The sequence below is a fragment of the Branchiostoma floridae genome, chromosome 13 (genome assembly GCF_000003815.2).
Source record: "Branchiostoma floridae strain S238N-H82 chromosome 13, Bfl_VNyyK, whole genome shotgun sequence".
NCBI lineage: Eukaryota > Metazoa > Chordata > Leptocardii > Amphioxiformes > Branchiostomatidae > Branchiostoma > Branchiostoma floridae.
The window spans coordinates 1,234,232-1,254,410 of record NC_049991.1 but is presented as its reverse complement, the minus strand read 5'-3'; the positions used below and the strand labels follow the sequence as shown (position 1 = coordinate 1,254,410).

Here is a 20,179-nt window from a genome sequence, read left to right as displayed (position 1 = left end):
ATACTGATATTTAATCCCACTTTTCATTGATTGTCAATGGCACAAAGGTGTGAAAATGAAAGTGTTGTGTTTTGTACACTCCATCAATGGTTAACGAGGTTGGCTTTCAGATTGGCTGTTTGACTTGGTCAGGGCAAGGAGGTTATATCAACTACGAGGAACAAATAGTCTTTGTTTTTGTCATGTAAATATTGCTGACTTGAATTGTTTGTGAATGCCTCTCAGAAAAGCAGTGCTCAGTCACTGGGAGTGCCACCCTGGTAAAAGTAAGGCCCACTTCAAACAGACAACACTTATATAGTCGTGCGACTGTTATTGACTATTCGTTGTAGGCAACGGTTGTCTTTAGACATGCGTTCAGAGTATTGCGGGACACCCGCGGCGAAGGATTCCACTGCGGTGCGTGCGTGCGTGACCCACAGTGACCTCTTGCTTGCAAATTAAAAATGGCGGGAGAATTCTTCATTTTCGTCATGCAGCAGATTACTATTCTTTTATACTAATTCTTTTGCTTGCAAACAAATATTGTCCCCAACAAAGAATGACACAGAGACGGTAAAATCTGGAAGTAAACCCGGCGTTCGTGGCCGCCGGTGGTATTACATATTACTACTAGTATCATGAAGGATGTAGCCACTGTTGGCGGGGCATTGCGCTGGAACAGGCAGTTTCTGATGACAAAAATACGTTTCCATTACTGACTGCATGTACATTTAGGGAGAAAAATGCCCTTTCAAATAGAAAAAAAAAACATGTTGCAGGCTTATTAGCATATGATCCAGTCCCGTCGCCGGCGACGATTTTTCTTTAGACATGTGAGGAATAGTCGCGGACCCCTCGCTGAAGGGTCGCGTGACTGGGTCCGAGGTGGTCGCACGATGATTCCATAAAGACCATCGCACGACTATTTTGATCCTCTTTAGACAGTCTAAAAATGTCGTCGCCGGCAACGTTGTCGACAACAACAGTCGCACGACTATGAAAGTGTTGTCTGTATAAAGTCGGCCTAAGGAGGTTAAAGGGGCATTCCACTCTAGAAGCGAGTGTTTTTTTCTGATAGATAATATTTTTTTGTGATACCAATTTACCCAACTTTTGGCTAACTTACCTCATCGATCTTTTTGGCAATAAACATTTTTTTAGATCGCCTCTATACCTATACGGTCCCAATTCTAATGTACTGCAAGTACTAGTATATGATTTTGCTTGCATAGCTGACCTTTGTCCCAGTTTCTTGCTAACGGTAGTTGGGATAAGCTTTATGAAGCAGTTAAGTGACTATCACATATTTTAAGGAGATACAAAAAAAGACTATCCAATCTTGGGATACTGAGATTTGGACACTCAGTATAAAAGATTGAAAGTAGGTCAACATGAAGTGGTTACACCATCAATGTACTTTTATCATGACATGATTCCATATCTATCTCCAACTGATTTTTGACCAATATTATAGAAATACGCAATCTAATGTTTGTTACCTACCATAGATTCCACTCGATATAGTCCACAAGTATTGTAGTAACTGAAATTGTTGTAATATAATGAATGTGTGTAATATTTAGCTGTAACTGTAACTTTTGTTGTCTATACATTGCCATACATTGTCCCTGATACAATTGTTGTGCATCTATCTATCTATCTTGCTGACCAATATGCCACTAGGCACTGCAAGGGTCTAAATAAAGGAACAATTACGAAGTCCTAATTCAGTATATTGTATTACAGGTGATGTAAATGCAAGCAGCACAAGCATTCCCCCCAGCAGACAAGATCCTGTGGCGGGCCTGTCTGGGCGATCAGTCTCACGTGGAACTCCGTGGCCTCGGACTCACATCTCTCCCTTGGAAGGTCTTTCAGCCGCCGCTGTGCACCGCCATCACTTACCTAGATGTCAGCTATAACCAGCTGTCCACTTTGCCATCAAAAGTTGGAGATTTACACAACCTCCAGTATTTGTATGCGCATGACAATGTGCTTCACTCTTTCCCCGTGGAAATTGCCAGTTTGTCGCACCTCAGGGTGGTGGACTTCTCGAGAAATTGTATTGTTGAGACTCCAACTGCCCTAGCTCAGGCCAAGAGTCTGGAAGTGGTGAACTTGTCAGGAAATCTCATCACCTTGCTCATTCCAAAACTTCTGTACATTCCAACATTGTTGCAGCTTCACTTGATCAGGAATCCCATCCAGAATGTTCCGAAGGACATTATCCGAGCTGGCTTGGACGCAATGCAAAAGTTTTTCGATGTAGATGTACCAAAGAATTGCAACCAACAGAAGTCAGAGCCTAGGAGACTCTCACTTGTGGAACAGCTAAATTCTGTAACTCTAAGATCATGTTACATCAGGGAGAATGAGCTAGAAACATCCAGTATAGTAGAAGTGTCAGAAAAAGATCATGCCAGCGAAACACTGTCAACACACTGCAAGTGTAGCTCCGTAGGATGGATCTGTGGTAGAAATGGTCGGGACAGATGCTGGTCATCAAGTGATCGAGGCTACTACTCTTCATCGAATTTTGACATCAACTCTCTCTCCTATGACTTTGGCGCCATCGATCTGACCAATGGAGACCAGCTTAGTTGCCATGGTGACTACGACAGCGAGGGTGAAACCGACAGAGACAGTAACTTTGACGAAACTGATGAAAAGTGCAGTTGTTACCATGGAGATGAAATGGAGTCTGACCCTGAGGATGAGTCGTTTCTGGCTAGGAGAAAGCGACTTCCTGACAGAACCCTTCTTCTGACGTACAAGCAAGTCTCTGTTGTGGTCCCTGAGCACAACAGAAGTGGACACATACTGGCGGAATTCTCCCTCGACATCCTGGAAGATGGCAGGTACCTCCCAGCTGAGGTGAGAGACTGGAGCCGTGTGTCTGTCCATGCCAGCAGTGTTGTTTGTATGGAGCCACATGGCGCAGAGTTCTACCCAGACGAACCAGCAGTGATCACCATACCGCTACATGCAGAACCCAGCCAGTGTGACAAGGTTGTGTGCCTGTGCAGCCAGACATCAGAGGGACAGACACCAGCATGGGAGAGGATTCCAGAATCTCAGTGGCAATTCAGCGATGGAAAAGTCATCATAAAAACCTCACACTTCAGTTTATTCACAGTCGTCCTACGGAGGGTGTATCCAGAGACTAAAATGGTCATATCCACAGGAGGGGGTACCTTGAATCTGAAGGAGTTACCTGGAGTGGAGATCCATTTTCCCGAAGGTTCTGTTCATACTTCCATGGAAGCCAGTATGAAGGTCCTGTATGCTGACCCCCCCTATGGACTAGATGAAGTAAACAGTCCCCCCTATGCCATCGCTACCCCTGTGGTAACACTGGGACCTCATGGCTACAAGTTTTCTACAGTAACAGACCCCGTAGTAGTAAAACTCCCCATCCCAGATTACCTGCAGATTTTGGACAGGTTTGGTCAGGACACAACGCTTACTGTCTGGCACAGTCCCACCAATGAAGAGGAACCCCTCGCTTGGGAGAAGTTAGAGGTTGACCACCGTATCGAAGAGGAAGGTGAAAACCATGTGATCTGTTTCCCTGTGACTCACTTCTCGTGGTATCGTGTGCTGTGGGATGTACTTGCGACGAAGATGCATGCGGCAAAGATGGGAGTGACATACTTCTATCCCTATACACAGTTTAGTATGATGTGTCAGGCACTGATGCAAGAGTTTCAGACACACACCTTTGGGTTAGAGGTCATCTGTTATAGGAGTGGGAAGCCCTTACCTGAGATCGGCAACTACCAACACAGGGTAGGGGGCAGCATCAAACCCCGCCTCCTGAAACTAGGTAAGTTCTTACTGTTGACTGGAGTACATGTAACCTCCAGATTTTTTTTTTATTTGCTAGAATTTTGTTCCTTTTGGTACAGTCCTTGTACATAGTATTCAGTTATCAGAATTGTTTTGGCAGATCTGTTCCTAGTAGTTTGTTTAAGAAATGTTTAACCTTAGAAAAAAAGACATTGCACATGTCTGTATAGATTTAGCTTCAAAAGTACAATTGTTTTGGTATTTTCCTTGGGCTAGAATACACATGTAAAATGTAGTACTACAAGAATAAGATGTTTGGCTTAACAACATTCAAGGGAGAGCAGAAATTCTGGGCACAAACTCCATGGCTACCTCAGTCTTGGCTATTCCTCTTATTTTATTGTCTTATCAATAAACTTGGAAGAGAAATTTGGAAACTTAATGTTGTTCAATCAAGTCCCTTTGAGTTTACTGTACATTCCATTATGTATCATTAGAAAGCTTGTTTATTGCCCTTTACAATGATGTCCTATTTGTTATGATCATGGGTGGAACACTAGGACAGATCACGAAAAAAAGTGTCCATTGTTTTTAATGGTTAGCACAATGTGTTATTTCATTGAAAAGTTCGTTTTCCTTTTAAAAATTGATGCCTTATTTGTTATGACCACTGGCATGCTTTAATGCATCGAGCATCATAACTGAGTTTTTAGGTGGATCGCCCCAACAAGTCTCAAAAGTTCTTACACTTCAGGGGGATTTGGGCTGGCTTGTCTTGTGTCTCATTTGTGTAGTCAACTTTGGTTACTCTCCAAGTAGAGGTTAGGCCCTGGTTATGTTTTTTTACGTTTTTTTAGTCGTTTTTATCTGGCTTTATTTTGTATTGTTTTTTGAAGGTTGCAGTTAGGTTTGGTTTTGACAATACAAGATACAATACAAAACAGAAAGCCCAATAAAAAGGACAAAAAAAAAAACAGCCAGAGCCTAAACTCTGCTTGGAGAGTAAACTTTGATATCATTGTGTAGAGTAATAAGCATGCTTTCCAGTCATACATAATTCCATACAGCTGAAAGAGTATTGAAATCTAGGTATCCAAACTCTTTGTTGTGAGTTATATAAATGCCTGAGTCTGGCACCTCTGGTTCCAGGTGACATCACTGTCCGGCTGGTGTCCCAGGTGTTTGAAGCTGACACAGACGCAGGTGAAGAAGACTCTCTGGCCCAGACCGAGGCAGATTTCCGCGGACAGGAGTTTGACAAGTCCTTCGCTTGTCGATTCAAGGGCCAACCAATAGAGAGAGGGGTTTTTGGAAAGGTGTTTGTGGAGAGGAGGGTCCAGAAGGGGGTTTCTGAACAGGTTTTCCACTTCAACTTGACAAAAGTAAGTCTTGTGTATAAGTAGTATATTTTCCACCAAGAGTAACATCATTTCTGAAGCTTCATATGTTTGAAACAGCTATTGATAGAGACTTACATATTACATTAATTTCTTATTTTATCAAATTTTCTCTTGACTACAATGTTGATCTGATCAAGAAAAAAATTGGGACAAGGGTATACTCATTTAGCATGATTGCTTAGGACATGTGAATTTAAAGCTGCCTTTTTGCATGCGATAGTCGCTGCATTTTGTAACAGAACAACTGTCCATGTTACTGGTACTAAGATCTGTTTTCTTGTACTAGTTTGATGTAACCTTTTGTTAACCAGAACATGTTGATGTGAACTTGTATATGTCATTCCCTTTGCCAAGAAGGCTATGTTAATGGTTGTGCTATGGTGGAGGGCGGATATCAATTAGGGCGGATATCAATTAGGATTTTACCATGGTCCATATTGACCGAAGGAGGCCATATATATGGTGGAGAGATTGTGGACATGTGTGCATAACTTAGGAAGCTGTTGATGGATATTTGGTATGGGGGTAGGTGTCATGGAGACAAAGGCCAAGTTCAGCACTACATCAGGGTCTGTAGCTGTTATATATGTGTTTTTATTTGCAAAATAGCATATCTTAAGAAGCCGTATATGAATCTTCATGATATTTGGTAGGTGAGTATAGGACAAGGGTCAAGTTGGTCACTAGACCTAGTGCCTTCCTACAGTACTGCAACAGTACTTCTGGGTCTGAGATTTGGAAGTGGTATGGTTTTTGAGTGGTAGATAGATTTAGGTAAGTTTGGGCCCCCTGGTGCCTAATTTGCATGTTTGCTTTTGATCTCACCTGTCAGTTTAAAGCAAGCTATCCATTAACACTTAAACAAAAAATAGGTCCCAAATGCTACAAGTGCTGAAAAAATGCAGACTTTCTGTAGAATTGTTCAGCTCATGATTTCTGATAATAAGGCCACACCAATTTTATTTCTTGTTTCTCAGAAAAAATTGGGTTGGTCGGTCAAAAAAAAAACTTTTGCAAAAAGTTGCAGGTAGGAAAGATTGTGGGGCTCACACAACAGAAATAACAGGATTAACAAGTAATAGTGTTCAGATTTTCTACATGTACTTGAATTGAAATGCTTCCCAAATTTAGTTTTTTTTTTCTGGATTTATAATTACCTAAATTCGTAGCTTTGCTGGGCCATCAATTTGAAAAGTTTTTTATTAAATCTGAGAAATAGGGTCGGTAAATCTGAGAAACAACAAATAAATTGTTGGGTGCAAACAGAATTTTTCCGCAAAATAAGAAGGTATCGCGAAACAATGTCTGCTTTTCTTCAAACCAACTTTATTGGGTGCGGAATAACTTTTGGACATCAAATATGCAACTTTTGGGTCAAAAAGGCTCAATTTGCTCTTCTGAGGCCAAAACAGCATTTTTTTTCATAAAAAAGCCATTTCACGAAATGATGTCCAATTTCCTTCAAACCAACTTTATTGGGTGCTGAATAATTTTTGGACATCAAATATGCCAATTTTGGGTCCAAAAGGCTCAATTTCCTCTTCTGAGGCCAAAACAGCATTTTTTTTTCATAAAAAAGCCATTTCACGAAATGATGTCCGATTTTCTTCAAACCAACTTTATTGGGTGCGGAATAGTTTTTTGTCATCAAATATGCAAATTTTGGGTCAAAAAGGCTCAATTTGCTCTTCTGAGGCCAAAACAGCATTTTTTCGCATAAAAAAGCGATTTCACAAAACGATGTCCGATTTTCTTCAAACCAACTTTATTGGGTGCGGAATAAATTTTGGACATCAAATATGCAACTTTTGGGTCAAAAAGGCTCAATTTGCTCTTCTGAGGCCAAAACAGCATTTTTCCGCAGAATAAGAAGGTATCGCGAAACGATGTCCGATTTTCTTCAAACCAACTTTATTGGGTGCGGAATAATTTTTGGACATCAAATATGCAACTTTTGGGTCAAAAAGGCTCAATTTGCTCTTCTGAGGCCAAAACAGCATTTTTCCGCAGAATAAGAAGGTATCGCGAAACGATGTCCGATTTTCTTCAAACTAGCCTGATTAAATCTCACTAATAGCAGCCTGCCCAACATCCGCGGGGAGGGGCCAGATACAGCCCAGGACAGCGGAGGTTGTGTTACACAGACTACCTTCAAACCATTTCTGTTTTGTTTCAGAGTGGGAAGGAGGTGGACCCCTCACCCCAGATGGAAGAGGAATGGCAGGTGGTCGCACTCAGGGAACTTGCTGGTAAGATGTGGATTCTGGGATTGGGTTTCTAGTTCAGAATGCTGTAAATGCCTATACTCACATTTGTATCTTAAGTTGGCAGTGATTTCATTTTGTTCACTTAAATGGAGTGTTTGAGGCGGTTTTAAGTTCATGACAGCCATATAGTCATATGTAGTACAGTAACGGAAACACTGGTTTCGACTATCATTGTCTCTAATCATCAACCAAAATGTTTTGTCTTATCTTAATTGTATTATGTTAAGCCATCTTGTTTGCTTTGTTTACTGTTTGCTGGTAGTTTTGTTGTTGCACTTGGTATCATGGTGATATAATGTATAATACATGACATGTGGTTTGTGGTTCCAGCTATGCTCAGCATCACTTCAGAAGAGAACTGGAGGTTGTTCGCTACAGAGCTCGGCTTCACCAGACGAGAGGTCACCAAGTTCGCGCTGGCGGACGATCCGTTCACACTATTGTTGACCCTATATCAGGGGCGGGGCGGGACCCCGGACGAGTTTATCCACAGTCTGTACGAGGTCAGCAGGAAGATACGCATGGGCGTGGCCAGCGGGCACAGAGTAGAGGATGTGGAAAGGGGTGAGTTGTGCTTTTGGTACCCACATTATTCAAGGCTCGAAATACTTTTTTCTGCATACCTGCACCACTCTGAATTTAGGAAGTATGAATCATACTATAATTGTTCAGGAGCTATTGTTATTTTTTATGCTCTATAGGTGGTAACAGTCAATGCAGCTAATAACAATCCATAGAACCGTTACATCTTCACCATCGGACATTTATGTATAAAACCCAGTGCATGGACCAGTGCAGGTTAGGTGCAGGTAGACACCAGAAATACCCGCACAGCTCCAATTTTACCTGCACTAACCTGCATATGCAGGTGGTATTTCGAGCCCTGTTATTGCATTGCTTTTCTAGTGTAGCAGTAGTGTTGGTAGTTTTTATTATACTGCTGCTGGGGTCCCTCACACTGGTGTGTATGGGGGGGTTATCATTTAGCAGATGGCTAGTGAAAGAAGCAGATGATGTTTACAGAGAATATCATTAATTATTCAGGTTTTATGTATACTTTACTGAGGCTGTAAGGAAAGGTCAGAGACACATACAGCACATCTTTGATGCATGTAGGAGATCCTCTTGCAAGACTTATGGCACAGGCCACAGGCTGGTTCTGTTCTATTTGAAACTTGGAATAAACAGTCAAGCTGTCAACAGGTCCTTTTTACTCATGCAAGTTCCTAGGTTTGGCTCTTAAAGGTTTAGCCAACCAGCATGATAGCTTTGACATTACATGCCACATAACTCCTGTATACATATGTAATATGTAACGGCAACCTGTTCAAAGTTGTTCATTTTTAGGGTGTATCTATAGAAACCAGGCGGATAGATTTTGCTTGCAGTGAGATTGTTCTGACTCTTATTTCCAGCTGGTCCCAGTGGTTCGAGCTCCTCTAGGAAGCGTTCTGCCTGTTCATCATGTGACACCAATGTTAACAAACGACGCAGACAAGCCGGGTCATCCCCCAGACAGAACGGCCATGCCAGGACCAGTCAGGGTAGGTACATGTACAGTAGTTTGTCACCAAAGGTTTAGGCGTTTTCCATCTTGCAAATTGGGCATATTTTGTCTGTACTTCAGTGGTTAAGGGGTCTTACCTTTGGCCTTGAAAGTTATTGTTGCCCATCTGACATGCACACTCCTGGCAAGGATAGTAGTCTTCAGGATAGGACATCACATTGCAGACCACTGTTCAATGTAAACTTGTCAAAAAGCTAGTGGAATTTCCTGGTACAATAAACCTACATTTGCACCTGCCTGTATATTTTTATAATGTACACATCATCCAATTTTCCTGTCACAACCGGTGAATAGTTTGAAATCCTGTCAGTAATGCCATAGTAAACATGACAGTAAGTGTTGGTTCAGAAGCAGGTATTTTGACTTTAAAATTTGGTGACTTTATATTTCCTTTACATTAAGCATTGATTCCCTGATATCAGTTGAGTTGAGTCAAACGATGCCATTTTCAAATGAGTCTGTTCCTCCTCATTATCATCATCATCATCCTCTATGAGGTTTGAGGTAAAGTTTGACTTCCAGAATAGTCTGTCTTTCATCGCTGGGAGAAGTTCCAGGCCCTCTAGACCAGTTTCTTCAAGGTTTCTTCAAGACTAACACGTTTCTTATAGAAAACAGGTGTCCAGAACAAGAGTTTTCCGGCTGGCTCTATACTATGAGCCACATGGCCGGCAAGGAGTAGTCAGCATTGTTTAACAACAGATGTAACATTTGGTAATGACCCATATAGCTATTGGTAATATGTTTCCACCATGGTGTATCATATACTACCCTTACACTTGTTAAATGTATTTCAAATCCAAGAATGTTGCATAATTTTTTTTTTTAATTTCTTTTTTCAGAAGACTGAAAGGTCAACAGATAGTGAGGTCAAGACAAGAATGAGGAGGGGACTCTGAAGCATTAGCCATGCCAGTACCTGTGGAACCGTTGTTTCTTCAAAAAAAAGACTAGTCTGTGTTACACACTCTCTCATTAGTCAGCCTATAAGATGATTCATCATCATCATCATCCGCCTCACCGCATGTCAGCCTTCGCTGAGGCTGGCCGTTATTGTCCTCCAAACTCTCCTGTCTGCTAGTCTTGCTTTCTGGATAAGTGTTGAGATTTTAGGTTGTCCGGTACGGTTTCTGACAGTGTCATTACTGATTATCTACTTTTAACTCTTGTACTTGAAGTTATAGTAATAACGTACCTCATGTAAGTACAATGTGGAAATCTGTATAAAGGTCAGGTGTGTTTAATGGGTGTTACAATGTTGTTTTGATTGTGACTAGATTTTTTTTATATGTACATGTATGTCAGACTCTGCATTTTTGGATTTCAAACCTTAACAGATTTGACATGGATATTGGTGGAAAATTATATGTTTGGCAGAAGAGTGATGATGATGGTATATAAGAGATGTGACAATCAGCAACTAGAAAATGAATTGTTAAATTGATAACTACATAGTATTACAAATTACAAGTGCCTGACCAATACATACAATTGTCCTTCAGTGTTTGCATTTGAATGTAGGAACACTGTAGGATTTTGGTGGCAAAGCTTAAATTTTGAAGAAAAACAGCCCTCCAAAATTAAATTATATTACAAGATATTCAAAGTATGGGTTTCAATGGGATGATTGAGAGATCTACTGTAAGTCAATTTTTGACCCTATAACAAGTTGGAAATGAAGTTGCTAAGACTATAAGTTGACAAAAAAGTATCGAGAAACATGTTGCAAAAGTAATTTTAAGATCTACCAAACATTTCTTAACATCGCCCCAGTTGAAGTTTGTCCAATGTCTATGTACTGTAATTCATCTGAATGGTACTCCAGGGGTTAATACTGTCTGTATAATACAACTACAGCCTACTACACAGTCAATGTCCAGTTGTTAACACAATGATTTTTAGGGATTCAGACAAAATATTGTCCGCAGAACCAGAAACCATTCTTCTGTTGTTGAGTCTCTCTTTAAGGTGGGAGATAAGAGTTTGTATTTTACCCTTACTGAAAAAGGTGTTGAGCAGTGAAAATACCAGGAAATACATACTTTGAAAGTTTGTGTAGAATACAGTTAGCACAGTGATGTCTGCTGTATATTACATGTAGATCTGCTAGAGTGTTTCCAACAGGACCAATGACCAGATAGGTCTGGAAATGTAAGGTTTGGTCAATAGTGTATTCATAGTGGATACATGGGTTAGGTTGCATTCCAAGTACAGTCAATGCGTGTTACAATCAAAGTTAGTTTAGGACATGGTAAAGATTGCTGTTTGTATTGTGTAGATGGCTAGATTTCTATTGTGTTTCCTGATCCCTTGCAAGCCAAGGGTAAAGTGTGAAATGAAATACTGCATTGTCAGTAATATTGTGTAGAGAATCTGATCATGATACAAGTTGTTACCATAAGGCCATGTTGATTTGATTATATGGATGACATCTGCATGCACAACAATTTTCCTCTGTTTACCACACAGATGTAAATTGCAAAAAACGGATACTATTGATTACAAAGTGAAAGAACAAAAATGAAGATTGTTGGTATACAATACTCACTTGTTAATCAATAGTTCAACCATTCTGACCACTAATGAATACAACTTTTCCTTTTTGCCAAACTTTTCTCTTTGCGTTGGCTTTTGGGTTCCAAGAGGATGTCACCCATACAACTGCATCAATCAACATGATTGGCCTCATCCTTGAAAGCATGAAATTATGATCATATTGTAAGTAAGATTGTGAAAGATTGGAATAGATTGACATTATGGCAGGGCCATACAAAAGTTCTGACAAAATTTATTATTATATTGCTTGCTTTTGACAAATCAAATAAAGATGTTTTACTTAAACTGTGGTCATTGTTTCTTTTAATCATCTTGCAGGTATGTGAAATTTACAATTCATACCAATAGTATGCTGGGCAAAGCAACATTATATCTTACTATGAATATAAGAAAACCATAGCCCTCCCATCTCCGTAAAAACGTATAAATGCAAAAGAAAAACATAAAAATGTAAAATAATTTGATGGACATGTAACCACTCATAAAATGCTAATTGGCATTTTATCGTTAGTTAAACTTCTAATTGTGACTGGCAGTCAGGGTTGGTCTAGCCAATGACAACTTTACTACTTAGTTTTATGTGTCAGGCAGATGAAAACTCCATTGTATGAGTGATCAGAAGTAAATAATTGTTTTATTTACAAGATTACAAGCTAAGCAAAACAAACTTAAGGAAGTTTTTTTATGACTGACAGATTCTCCATAGTAATTGTTCAAGAGTTTCTTGATAAGGTAGAAAAAGTGAAAAAATCATTGCTACATGTACACGTTTAAAGGATACCTTCTGTTTTTCTTCCAACACTAAAGGTGTACAAGGGTCAAATTTTCCATGGATACTGTCACCTTCTTCAGGATCAATAATGACCAACCATCTAAGAACAGAATCTCGCAAGTTACGGATAAGCGACATCAGCAATTGGTCATCATGCATTGAAGTTCATAATGCCGCTGTCTCTGTTTAGTGATGGCTGGAGTGCCCTGATGTATATGGCCTCCTTCCAACCTCTTACAAAGTACAAATGTAGTCCTGTTCCGTGTCCAGTGAAACGGTATGGCCAGTGTCCAGTGAAACGGTAGCTTCCATAATAAGCATACCATCTTTTGTACACTGTTTTTAAGTTAATGGTGGTAGGCATTATTAGTATATTACATTTTTTGACATATCTTCATAAGATATTCTTTATCTGCTGTATTATTTGAAGAGTTCTATTCTATCAGCCCCCCGAGTCTGTTCCGTTTGTGGCGCTTCTGTTTCTCCTTCATTTCCTCCAGGTCCTCCTGGAACAGGGCCTGCAAAGGTGAGCTGAGGTGAGGCAGGAGCTTCAGGTCACCCAGACGCACCTGTGTTACAGGACAAGACAGGTCTTTACAATCATGCACACAAATATATTTTAAGTAAGGAATTAAACTGATACGACTAAAGCTATGGAAGCTTGAGTAGCTGTTGAGTGGCATCCGCCATACTTTGTCAACTCTGATCATCACGTGATCTGCAAGGTGTCACAAGGTCATGTGACAAGAGGCTGTTGTAGATGGAAAGACTGTGGCGGCCTTGGTGGAACAACTGCCCACAGGCCTGGACAGTTGTGAACATTTAGTTTCCATAACTACAGCCTCAGCAAAATGTGCATCACATGGCAGCACAGTAAGAGGAGACATTGTGCAACATAGCATTGACTACACATGACTACATACAATGACATGCGCAACTCTTTTATCAGTGCTCTGAATGTAGTAGATACACGATGTAAAGAGTTAACCAACGACAACCTGTTTGTACATATAATGACAACCACAGACAACTTTGTACAACACAAACTCTGTGAGCTCGTATACACATGTTTTAAGAAAAGGGAAGAGTCATGTAAACGTTAGATATAGTGATAGCTTAGTTGCAGATGTATTGTTTATTCAATTGTAATACTACATGTTATAGTACTTAGTCTTTATAATTAGTATCCCATCATGGGATTTGCTGCATTTAGCCCACATGGGCAGGAACATGCAAATAAAGATCATTCATTCATTCATTGAAGTATAACAGGATCTTACATAGCATAGCAGCGAAATGCAAGGAGACCTCCTATAACTTAAACTGTAGCAACCAAGAGTGAGGAGACCTTTTGTAACATAGCAGGACCTTGTACTGCACAGCAGTGAAATGCAAGGATATATCATACACCTGCAATGTAGCAGTGAAGGGTGCAGTGACCTGCCACTGGCCAGTCAAATGAGAGGAGATCTTGTGTAGGGCAACTAACAGTGAAGAGTAGGGAGACCTCATACAACATAGCAGTCAAGGTCTAATTCACCTGGTTGACCATACTTGTATTCTCAAATTACTATGGATACTATCTTACAACAGATAGGAATATAGCAGTAGATACATTGTAAGTTTTTGATCACAGTATATATATAAGGTAAGAAAATGCTCACAACAGCTAACATGTTGGATGTTTTGTTACTTAGTGTCCATTTAAAGAATAGTCATGTAGGGGGTTGAACAGTCAAACCTGTCCTAAACAACCACTCAAGGGAACGAGCAAAAATGGTTGCTAAGGACAGGTGGTTTCCTGTGACATGTTTGTATGTTTGTTTGTTTGTTTGTTTGGTCGGTTGGCTCGTTGGTTGGTTGGTTGCTCAGCCTGGTTTGACTGATTATTCTTACATTTGTTTGTTCTTGTTCATGATGGCAGTGAGAAAATGTTAAGTGTCTATAGTGTCTTAGTATCTCTTAGTGTCTCTGGTACTGATATCACCACAGAAAGGTGGAAAAAAGATCTTGAAAGTCTCTGTGTCACTGCCATACATCCTCACTCTGTAATACACGATGTACTTTTTTTGTCTGGGGGACTGAAAGGGTCACAAAGCAGTCTAAGTGAGTCTGTAACAATGTAATACATGTACATGTAGCAGTTTGAAATTAAAGATCCTACATTTTCTTAAAAGGTCCCACCAATCTAATTTCTTGCTTCTCGGATTTTGTAGGAATAAACTGGAGCAGGCAGCCCAACATTGTAAAGAGGAAATCATCGAAAACATTGGTTAAAGATACAAATGATATATTCTACATGTTTCAGTACTTAAGAAAGACTATTCAGTGATGACAATTTAGTCTAGATTTCTTTAACTATAAATTTGCAGCCTCTTGGAAATTGTCATTAGAAAAATTACTCACTTTCATGTGGTCAAATGCGATGCCCACTTTCTCTCCTCCATGGTCCATGAGGGGTATCTTGGGATAGCGCTGGCTGAAGTGTGTCAGCAGGTTGAAGCTGGCGTTCATCTGCAGCCCTACATCAACAGCCTGGGAAATGGTGCTGGGGAAACAATACATGTATCAACCACAACCCCACATCAACAGCTTGGGAAATGGTGCTGGGGAAACAGTACATGTATCAACCACAACCCTACATCAACAGCTTGGGAAATGGTGCTGGGGAAACAGTACATGTATCAACCACAACCCTACATCAACAGCCTGGGAAATAGTGCTGGGGAAACAATACATATATCAACCCACACAGCTCTCATCACAGTTCTTAAGCATCTTTCTCACTCATGCTTTTCTCACCTTTTTACCTACCGAAGTTCCAAAATAGCATCACCCAATAACCATAAAGGCTTCTTACTTGGTATTCATGCCCTGAAATCTGACTTAATCCATGTTTCTGTGTAAGATCTTATTGAATGCCCTGTGTATGTGGAATGGTTGGGAGCATTAGTCCATATTGATTTACTATACGGATGACATGATTTCTTCGAGATTAAATCTAAGTGGTCAGGAACGTTGACTTGGCACAAAGAGTATGGTTTACAGAACAATATTTTTCATCTGTGTTCTTTCACATGTAGATGTTCCTTACACTTTGGAATCAGTATAAATTTTCCAAGGTTTTCTCAAATGTTTGATATATACACTCGGCACAAAAAGTTTGGAATATCAACTTTGGTATATCATATTTCCGTTATTTATGCATCAATTTCAATGTATTATATATCAATAGAAAACTTGTGTGATTTTCTTTCCTATGGTATCAAAATTATCATGATGGTAAACACATGAAACGAGCACAAGGCCTGCTTACATGACTGGGTCACGAAAAAAAAGTGCCCAAATTCCCCTGCTTCTGTTCAACATTGTACCGTACTGTTGATATTGGCGCGTGTGTCACTGGTTCAATCAATCCTTTTTTCACCTCACACTTGGTATACGGAACATACAAGGTTTTAGCACGCTTAGAGTAGAGCATATCTGCCCTTTCGATAGTCGGATGGACAAATCAAAGCGCGGATGCGGCAAGGAGAACCGCACGCTGACACGACAAGAGTAACTTTCGGCATTTGGTGGTGGAGGCAGCGTCATGGTGAAGGGCGGTATAACCGCCATAGGAAAAACAAGACTCGTCATCATTCCAGGCAACTTCAATGTGGTGAGATATAGGGACACCATCCTCCATCCAGTAGCAATATCCTACCTCTTCAATATTGGACCAATTGCCATTCTGCAAGATTACAACACCAGCTGCAGTCCACACAGAGAAAGGACCATTGGATGCTGGAGTACAGTCTTAGGGAATAGCCTTCCTATGGCTTATGGCTAGCACTCGATTGATCACCTTTTGCCATGGTTCAGATTTTTTGCTTGAATAAAGAGTAACAGTAGCTTTGATTGACATGTCCTGTTTATTCAACTTGCCTTCATTCACAAGTCAATACCGACGGAAGAAAATGAGCAGAATGGAGTGATTGACTTTACTCTTTAGAAGGGTAATTTTGGCACTTTATCTTTAGGACCCCCTGTACGTAAGCAGGCCTGGTGCTCGTTCCATGGATTTACACTCATAAAATACTCTACTCAGATATGCCAAAAAGAAACTTGGATGTTCTGTATACCAAACGTTAGGAGAAAAAGGGATTGATTGAATCATTGTCACCCGCGGTCATAGCAACCGGACGCGGCGGTACAGTTTTGAACAAAAACGGGGGAATTTGGGCACTTTTTTTTCGTGACCCACTCAAGTTAGCAGGCCTAGTGTATGTTCCATGAGTTAACAATGATAATGAGTTTCATACCATTGGGAAGAAAATCATGCAAGCTTTCTATTGATATATAATATATTGAAATTGATGCAGAAACAACAAAAATATGATCAACCGAAGTTGATATTCCAAACTTTTTGTGCTGAGTGTATTTCCTCGTTTTGCAGCTGCTTTGTACAATTTACAGTATGGTAGAAAGCTTTCTCGGAAACGGACAAAACTTGCTGTGAGGATGTCATCCATATAATCAAATCAACATGGTAGAACAAAGTGATTATGGCAGAGTTGTCCCACCAACAAATAACTCACAGCACAATGCTTGTATAGGTAGTGAAAAGTGTACGATTGATATCCATTACATTTCTAAGTAAGTACATTTCTAAATACAAGGAAGGGACACTCTACATTTGTCTCAATTGATGCATGCATCATGCAAATATTTTCAGTAAGCTTTGAAACTTCAATAAAAATTTTCAAACTGTTATCATTTCTGAAACTAAAAGTTTACACTGATTTAGGCGAATACCTGTGTCTTTTGCGTTTTGCCTCTTGGTGGAGTTCATCATCAAATGTAGCCTCATGTATCAGCAGCGTGGCATCTTTCCCTGTGGCAGAATTGACATAGAGTGCTTTTAAGTCCAAGATAATGGAGGTATTGTTACCTTCATGAAAAATGGAGGTATTCTTTTTGGTGTGTGTGTGTGTGTGTGTGTGTGTGTGTGTGTGTGTGTGTGTGTGAGTGTGTGGGTGCCTGTGCTTGTTTTGTGTGTGTCTCTGTGTGTGTGTTGCATTTCAGCATATTTGTGGTCAGCATAACAGTGGAAGCTAAAGGTATTAGAGCACTGGATCATGTGATAGAGAGGGACTTAACTGAGAGGAGCAAGGGACTAGTCCCTGGCCTAAGCACTTAGGCAGGTAGTAACTGAATGGGACATAATACAGCTACAAATTTGCAAAGTTCTAAATATCTCAAGGAGTTATGGGATCTCTGAACTATACATGTAACTTTACCTGCCAAGATGAGGGCATCACAAGGCATGGAGTCTCCAGAGTACACCAGCTTCCAGTCATCCTTGTGGGTCACAACCAGGCCATAGGAACGGGACACATGGAGGACAGGCACTACCTGGAGCTAGTGAGGATAGAAGGGCTTAGATAGAAGCTAGCCACTTATTGCAACATAAACATTACAGCAGTGCAGTGTGACTTGCCAGGACATTCAGTGCTCATTTTGTATTAGTCTGTTACATTTGCGTTAGTCCGTTCGGTCAAGACATGAGCTTCACCTATGACACAAGTTTTGTGGACTGATGGTGAACTGGTTTAAAGTGTAGCATATTTGTTGTTACAGTTGTAAGACTTTAATAAGGGTCTTTTAGGCAAGAAAAAAGTGTTGGGTTTCTAAAAATAAATCGTTTTAGAACCCCCGGCAGCCATCGGAACTGCATTTTAGGGTGAACACATACACACACACACACACACACACTTTGACAGTTAGTAGACTTACTACTTATCTTAACATTTACACGACAAAGAAATTTTTTAACACCTACATGTAACTTTTGTAGTTACAAATCTAGCATTTCTACCAACTTACAATGTCCAACAATTCCAACACTAAGCCGGATGGAATATATCCTTCACACTGCCACAACTCCACACCCCAGTCTCTCCCTGTCCACACCCATGTGGTGACAGCATGACATTACATTGTCCAGTGACACACTGTGATGGTAAAATTCTAAATTCTGAACCTGTTCTATACTAGCTGCCTGCACCTCACGGCAACCAACTAGATTGTGACCATATTCTGGCACAGGGCAAATCAGGACAGGTCCACCTGTATAAAGTCATCAACACTGGAGATTAACATTATCACAACATGCAGTATGATTTTCATCTGTGTTGGTAGAAGTCATTATTAAACTAGTTAAACTGTAATATCCAACACACAAAAAATGGACTTACCCAAAACATGTGACTCAGTAAACAGTAGATCATAGGTGGATCAGTGGATCAGGGTGGGCGCCATAGACTGCCTGAAACCTAGCCTATGATCCACTGCTTACTGAGTCATGTTTTATCTGCATAACGTGACATCACGACAGCACTGGATTGTTCATTCCTTGACAAAGACTGGTGCTGTTCAGTCACAAATTCGGGTGAGTCCAATTTTTGTGTTGGATATCACAGTTTAACTACTTCAATAATGAAGTATGATTATCTAACCTGAGTGAAACCCAGCCTCTTCTTCAGGCTGTTCAACTCTTGGCTTTGCTCTTCACTTGAAAACACTGACAGGTCTTTACAGAGAAGAACGCTGCAGGGAAAATAACTTAATGTTAATACAAAGTGTATCAGATTCTTAACCTCAATGAAACATGGAAGTATACTTTATAGCTTGCATGGATTGTGCAGGTCCGGTGGATTATTTGACAAACATGCAGGATGGATTGCAATGATATGTGCTAAGTGCATACATGTAGGAACTGCATGTAGGTGTGTTAAGCTCCTGACAGTCCTGTACAACTTTGGGCCTCCTGGTAGACGACCTAGATACTGCAGCAAACTATCTTTAGTACTTTGTCCTACATGTAGACATGTGTGACATGTAGGAAGAAGTAATGGAAGTTGGGGCCCCCTTAGCTAGCAGCTTGCTCTGGTCCTTTCTGTTTAACGTAAACTAGTATTATATAGTACCACCTGTCTGTTTAAGTAGGTACTGCACTTACATGAAGTCCTTGTTGTCTATACCAATGTTCTCACAGTTGAGTCTGTAGTGGTTGATCCATGACATAAATGGCAGGGGGGCTATCAGGAACACAGGTTGCTGGGGCTCTCCAAGGGTTTGCTAGGATACACAACATCCAAACCGTTTACACATCTCAGGTTGGTAACCCTGAACTTTAAAATGATGCAAAAAGATTAGTAAAACCTCAGAAAATGTCTGAAGTAAGCGCCCAATCTCAACTTAAGCTGTACAGTACATTGTGTCTAGTGTCTAATATAATGACATTGCAAATTGTTAACCAAAGGAAGAATGTATTTTCTCTAACATTAGGACATTAATTCTATCTGTGTGTTCAAGTGGCAAAAAAATATTACTGGTAATATTGGCATATCATGCTAAATACTCAATATAGTCAGTCTGGAAATATAATAAAGGGGGTATTAAGGAATGAATTAAGACCTTTATTTTACCAATGGATGCCAACAAGATAAGCACAGGTCACATATTAACAATCATATACTAGATACTCTGCTCTTTAGAGTATTTTTGACTTCCTCTCACTTCTTGGTAATTGTACATGATGTTGACATGATAACCCCTTACCAGTGCTCTTCTTCTCTCCTGGAATATTCTCATCAGTCCCTGCAAAAATCATATTCAAGATAAACAATATTATAATCTTTCATATCATTATAACATTACTTTCAACTGAGCACTCCAATGATTTTCACTGGACTACAAAATCTGATAGCTGACATAACATGTTTATCCTTAATATTTTCTTTATGTACATGTATCATGTATACACAACATGACAGGAACAAACTTCATCCCAACTTGTCCC

The 20,179-nt window shown here is 40.1% G+C and overlaps 2 protein-coding genes across 2 annotated transcripts in view; one reads left to right on the top strand and one right to left on the bottom strand.

The window, feature by feature from the left end:
• Positions 1–1,737: 1,737 nt before the first annotated feature.
• On the top strand, positions 1,738–11,851 carry LOC118429302. Its single transcript, XM_035839784.1, has 6 exons — positions 1,738–3,808; positions 4,921–5,153; positions 7,348–7,420; positions 7,769–8,002; positions 8,854–8,982; positions 9,851–11,851. Exons 1-6 carry the CDS (start codon positions 1,738–1,740, stop codon positions 9,853–9,855), a joined length of 2,745 nt encoding a protein of 914 aa, XP_035695677.1. The 3' UTR covers positions 9,856–11,851.
• Positions 11,852–12,639: 788 nt separating this feature from the next.
• Positions 12,640–20,179, bottom strand: part of LOC118428799 (zinc phosphodiesterase ELAC protein 2-like) — a 30,362-nt gene continuing 22,822 nt past the window's right edge. Inside the window, exons 12-18 of the mRNA XM_035839009.1 lie at positions 19,939–19,977; positions 19,337–19,455; positions 18,834–18,924; positions 17,616–17,736; positions 17,131–17,209; positions 14,740–14,881; positions 12,640–12,902 (exon numbers count right to left, since the gene is read on the bottom strand). Coding sequence (XP_035694902.1) covers positions 12,768–12,902; positions 14,740–14,881; positions 17,131–17,209; positions 17,616–17,736; positions 18,834–18,924; positions 19,337–19,455; positions 19,939–19,977 — 726 coding nt within the window. The 3' untranslated portion in view covers positions 12,640–12,767. The remainder of the gene's footprint in view (positions 12,903–14,739; positions 14,882–17,130; positions 17,210–17,615; positions 17,737–18,833; positions 18,925–19,336; positions 19,456–19,938; positions 19,978–20,179) is intronic.

Coding starts and splice junctions, on each gene's coding strand:
- LOC118429302 (XM_035839784.1), top strand. CDS start 1,738: ATGCAAGCAGCACAAGCATTCCCCCCAGCAGACAAGATCCTGTGGCGG. Junction 3,809..4,920: donor ACCCCGCCTCCTGAAACTAG/GTAAGTTCTTAC, acceptor CTCTGGTTCCAG/GTGACATCACTGTCCGGCTG. Junction 7,421..7,768: donor CGCACTCAGGGAACTTGCTG/GTAAGATGTGGA, acceptor TTGTGGTTCCAG/CTATGCTCAGCATCACTTCA.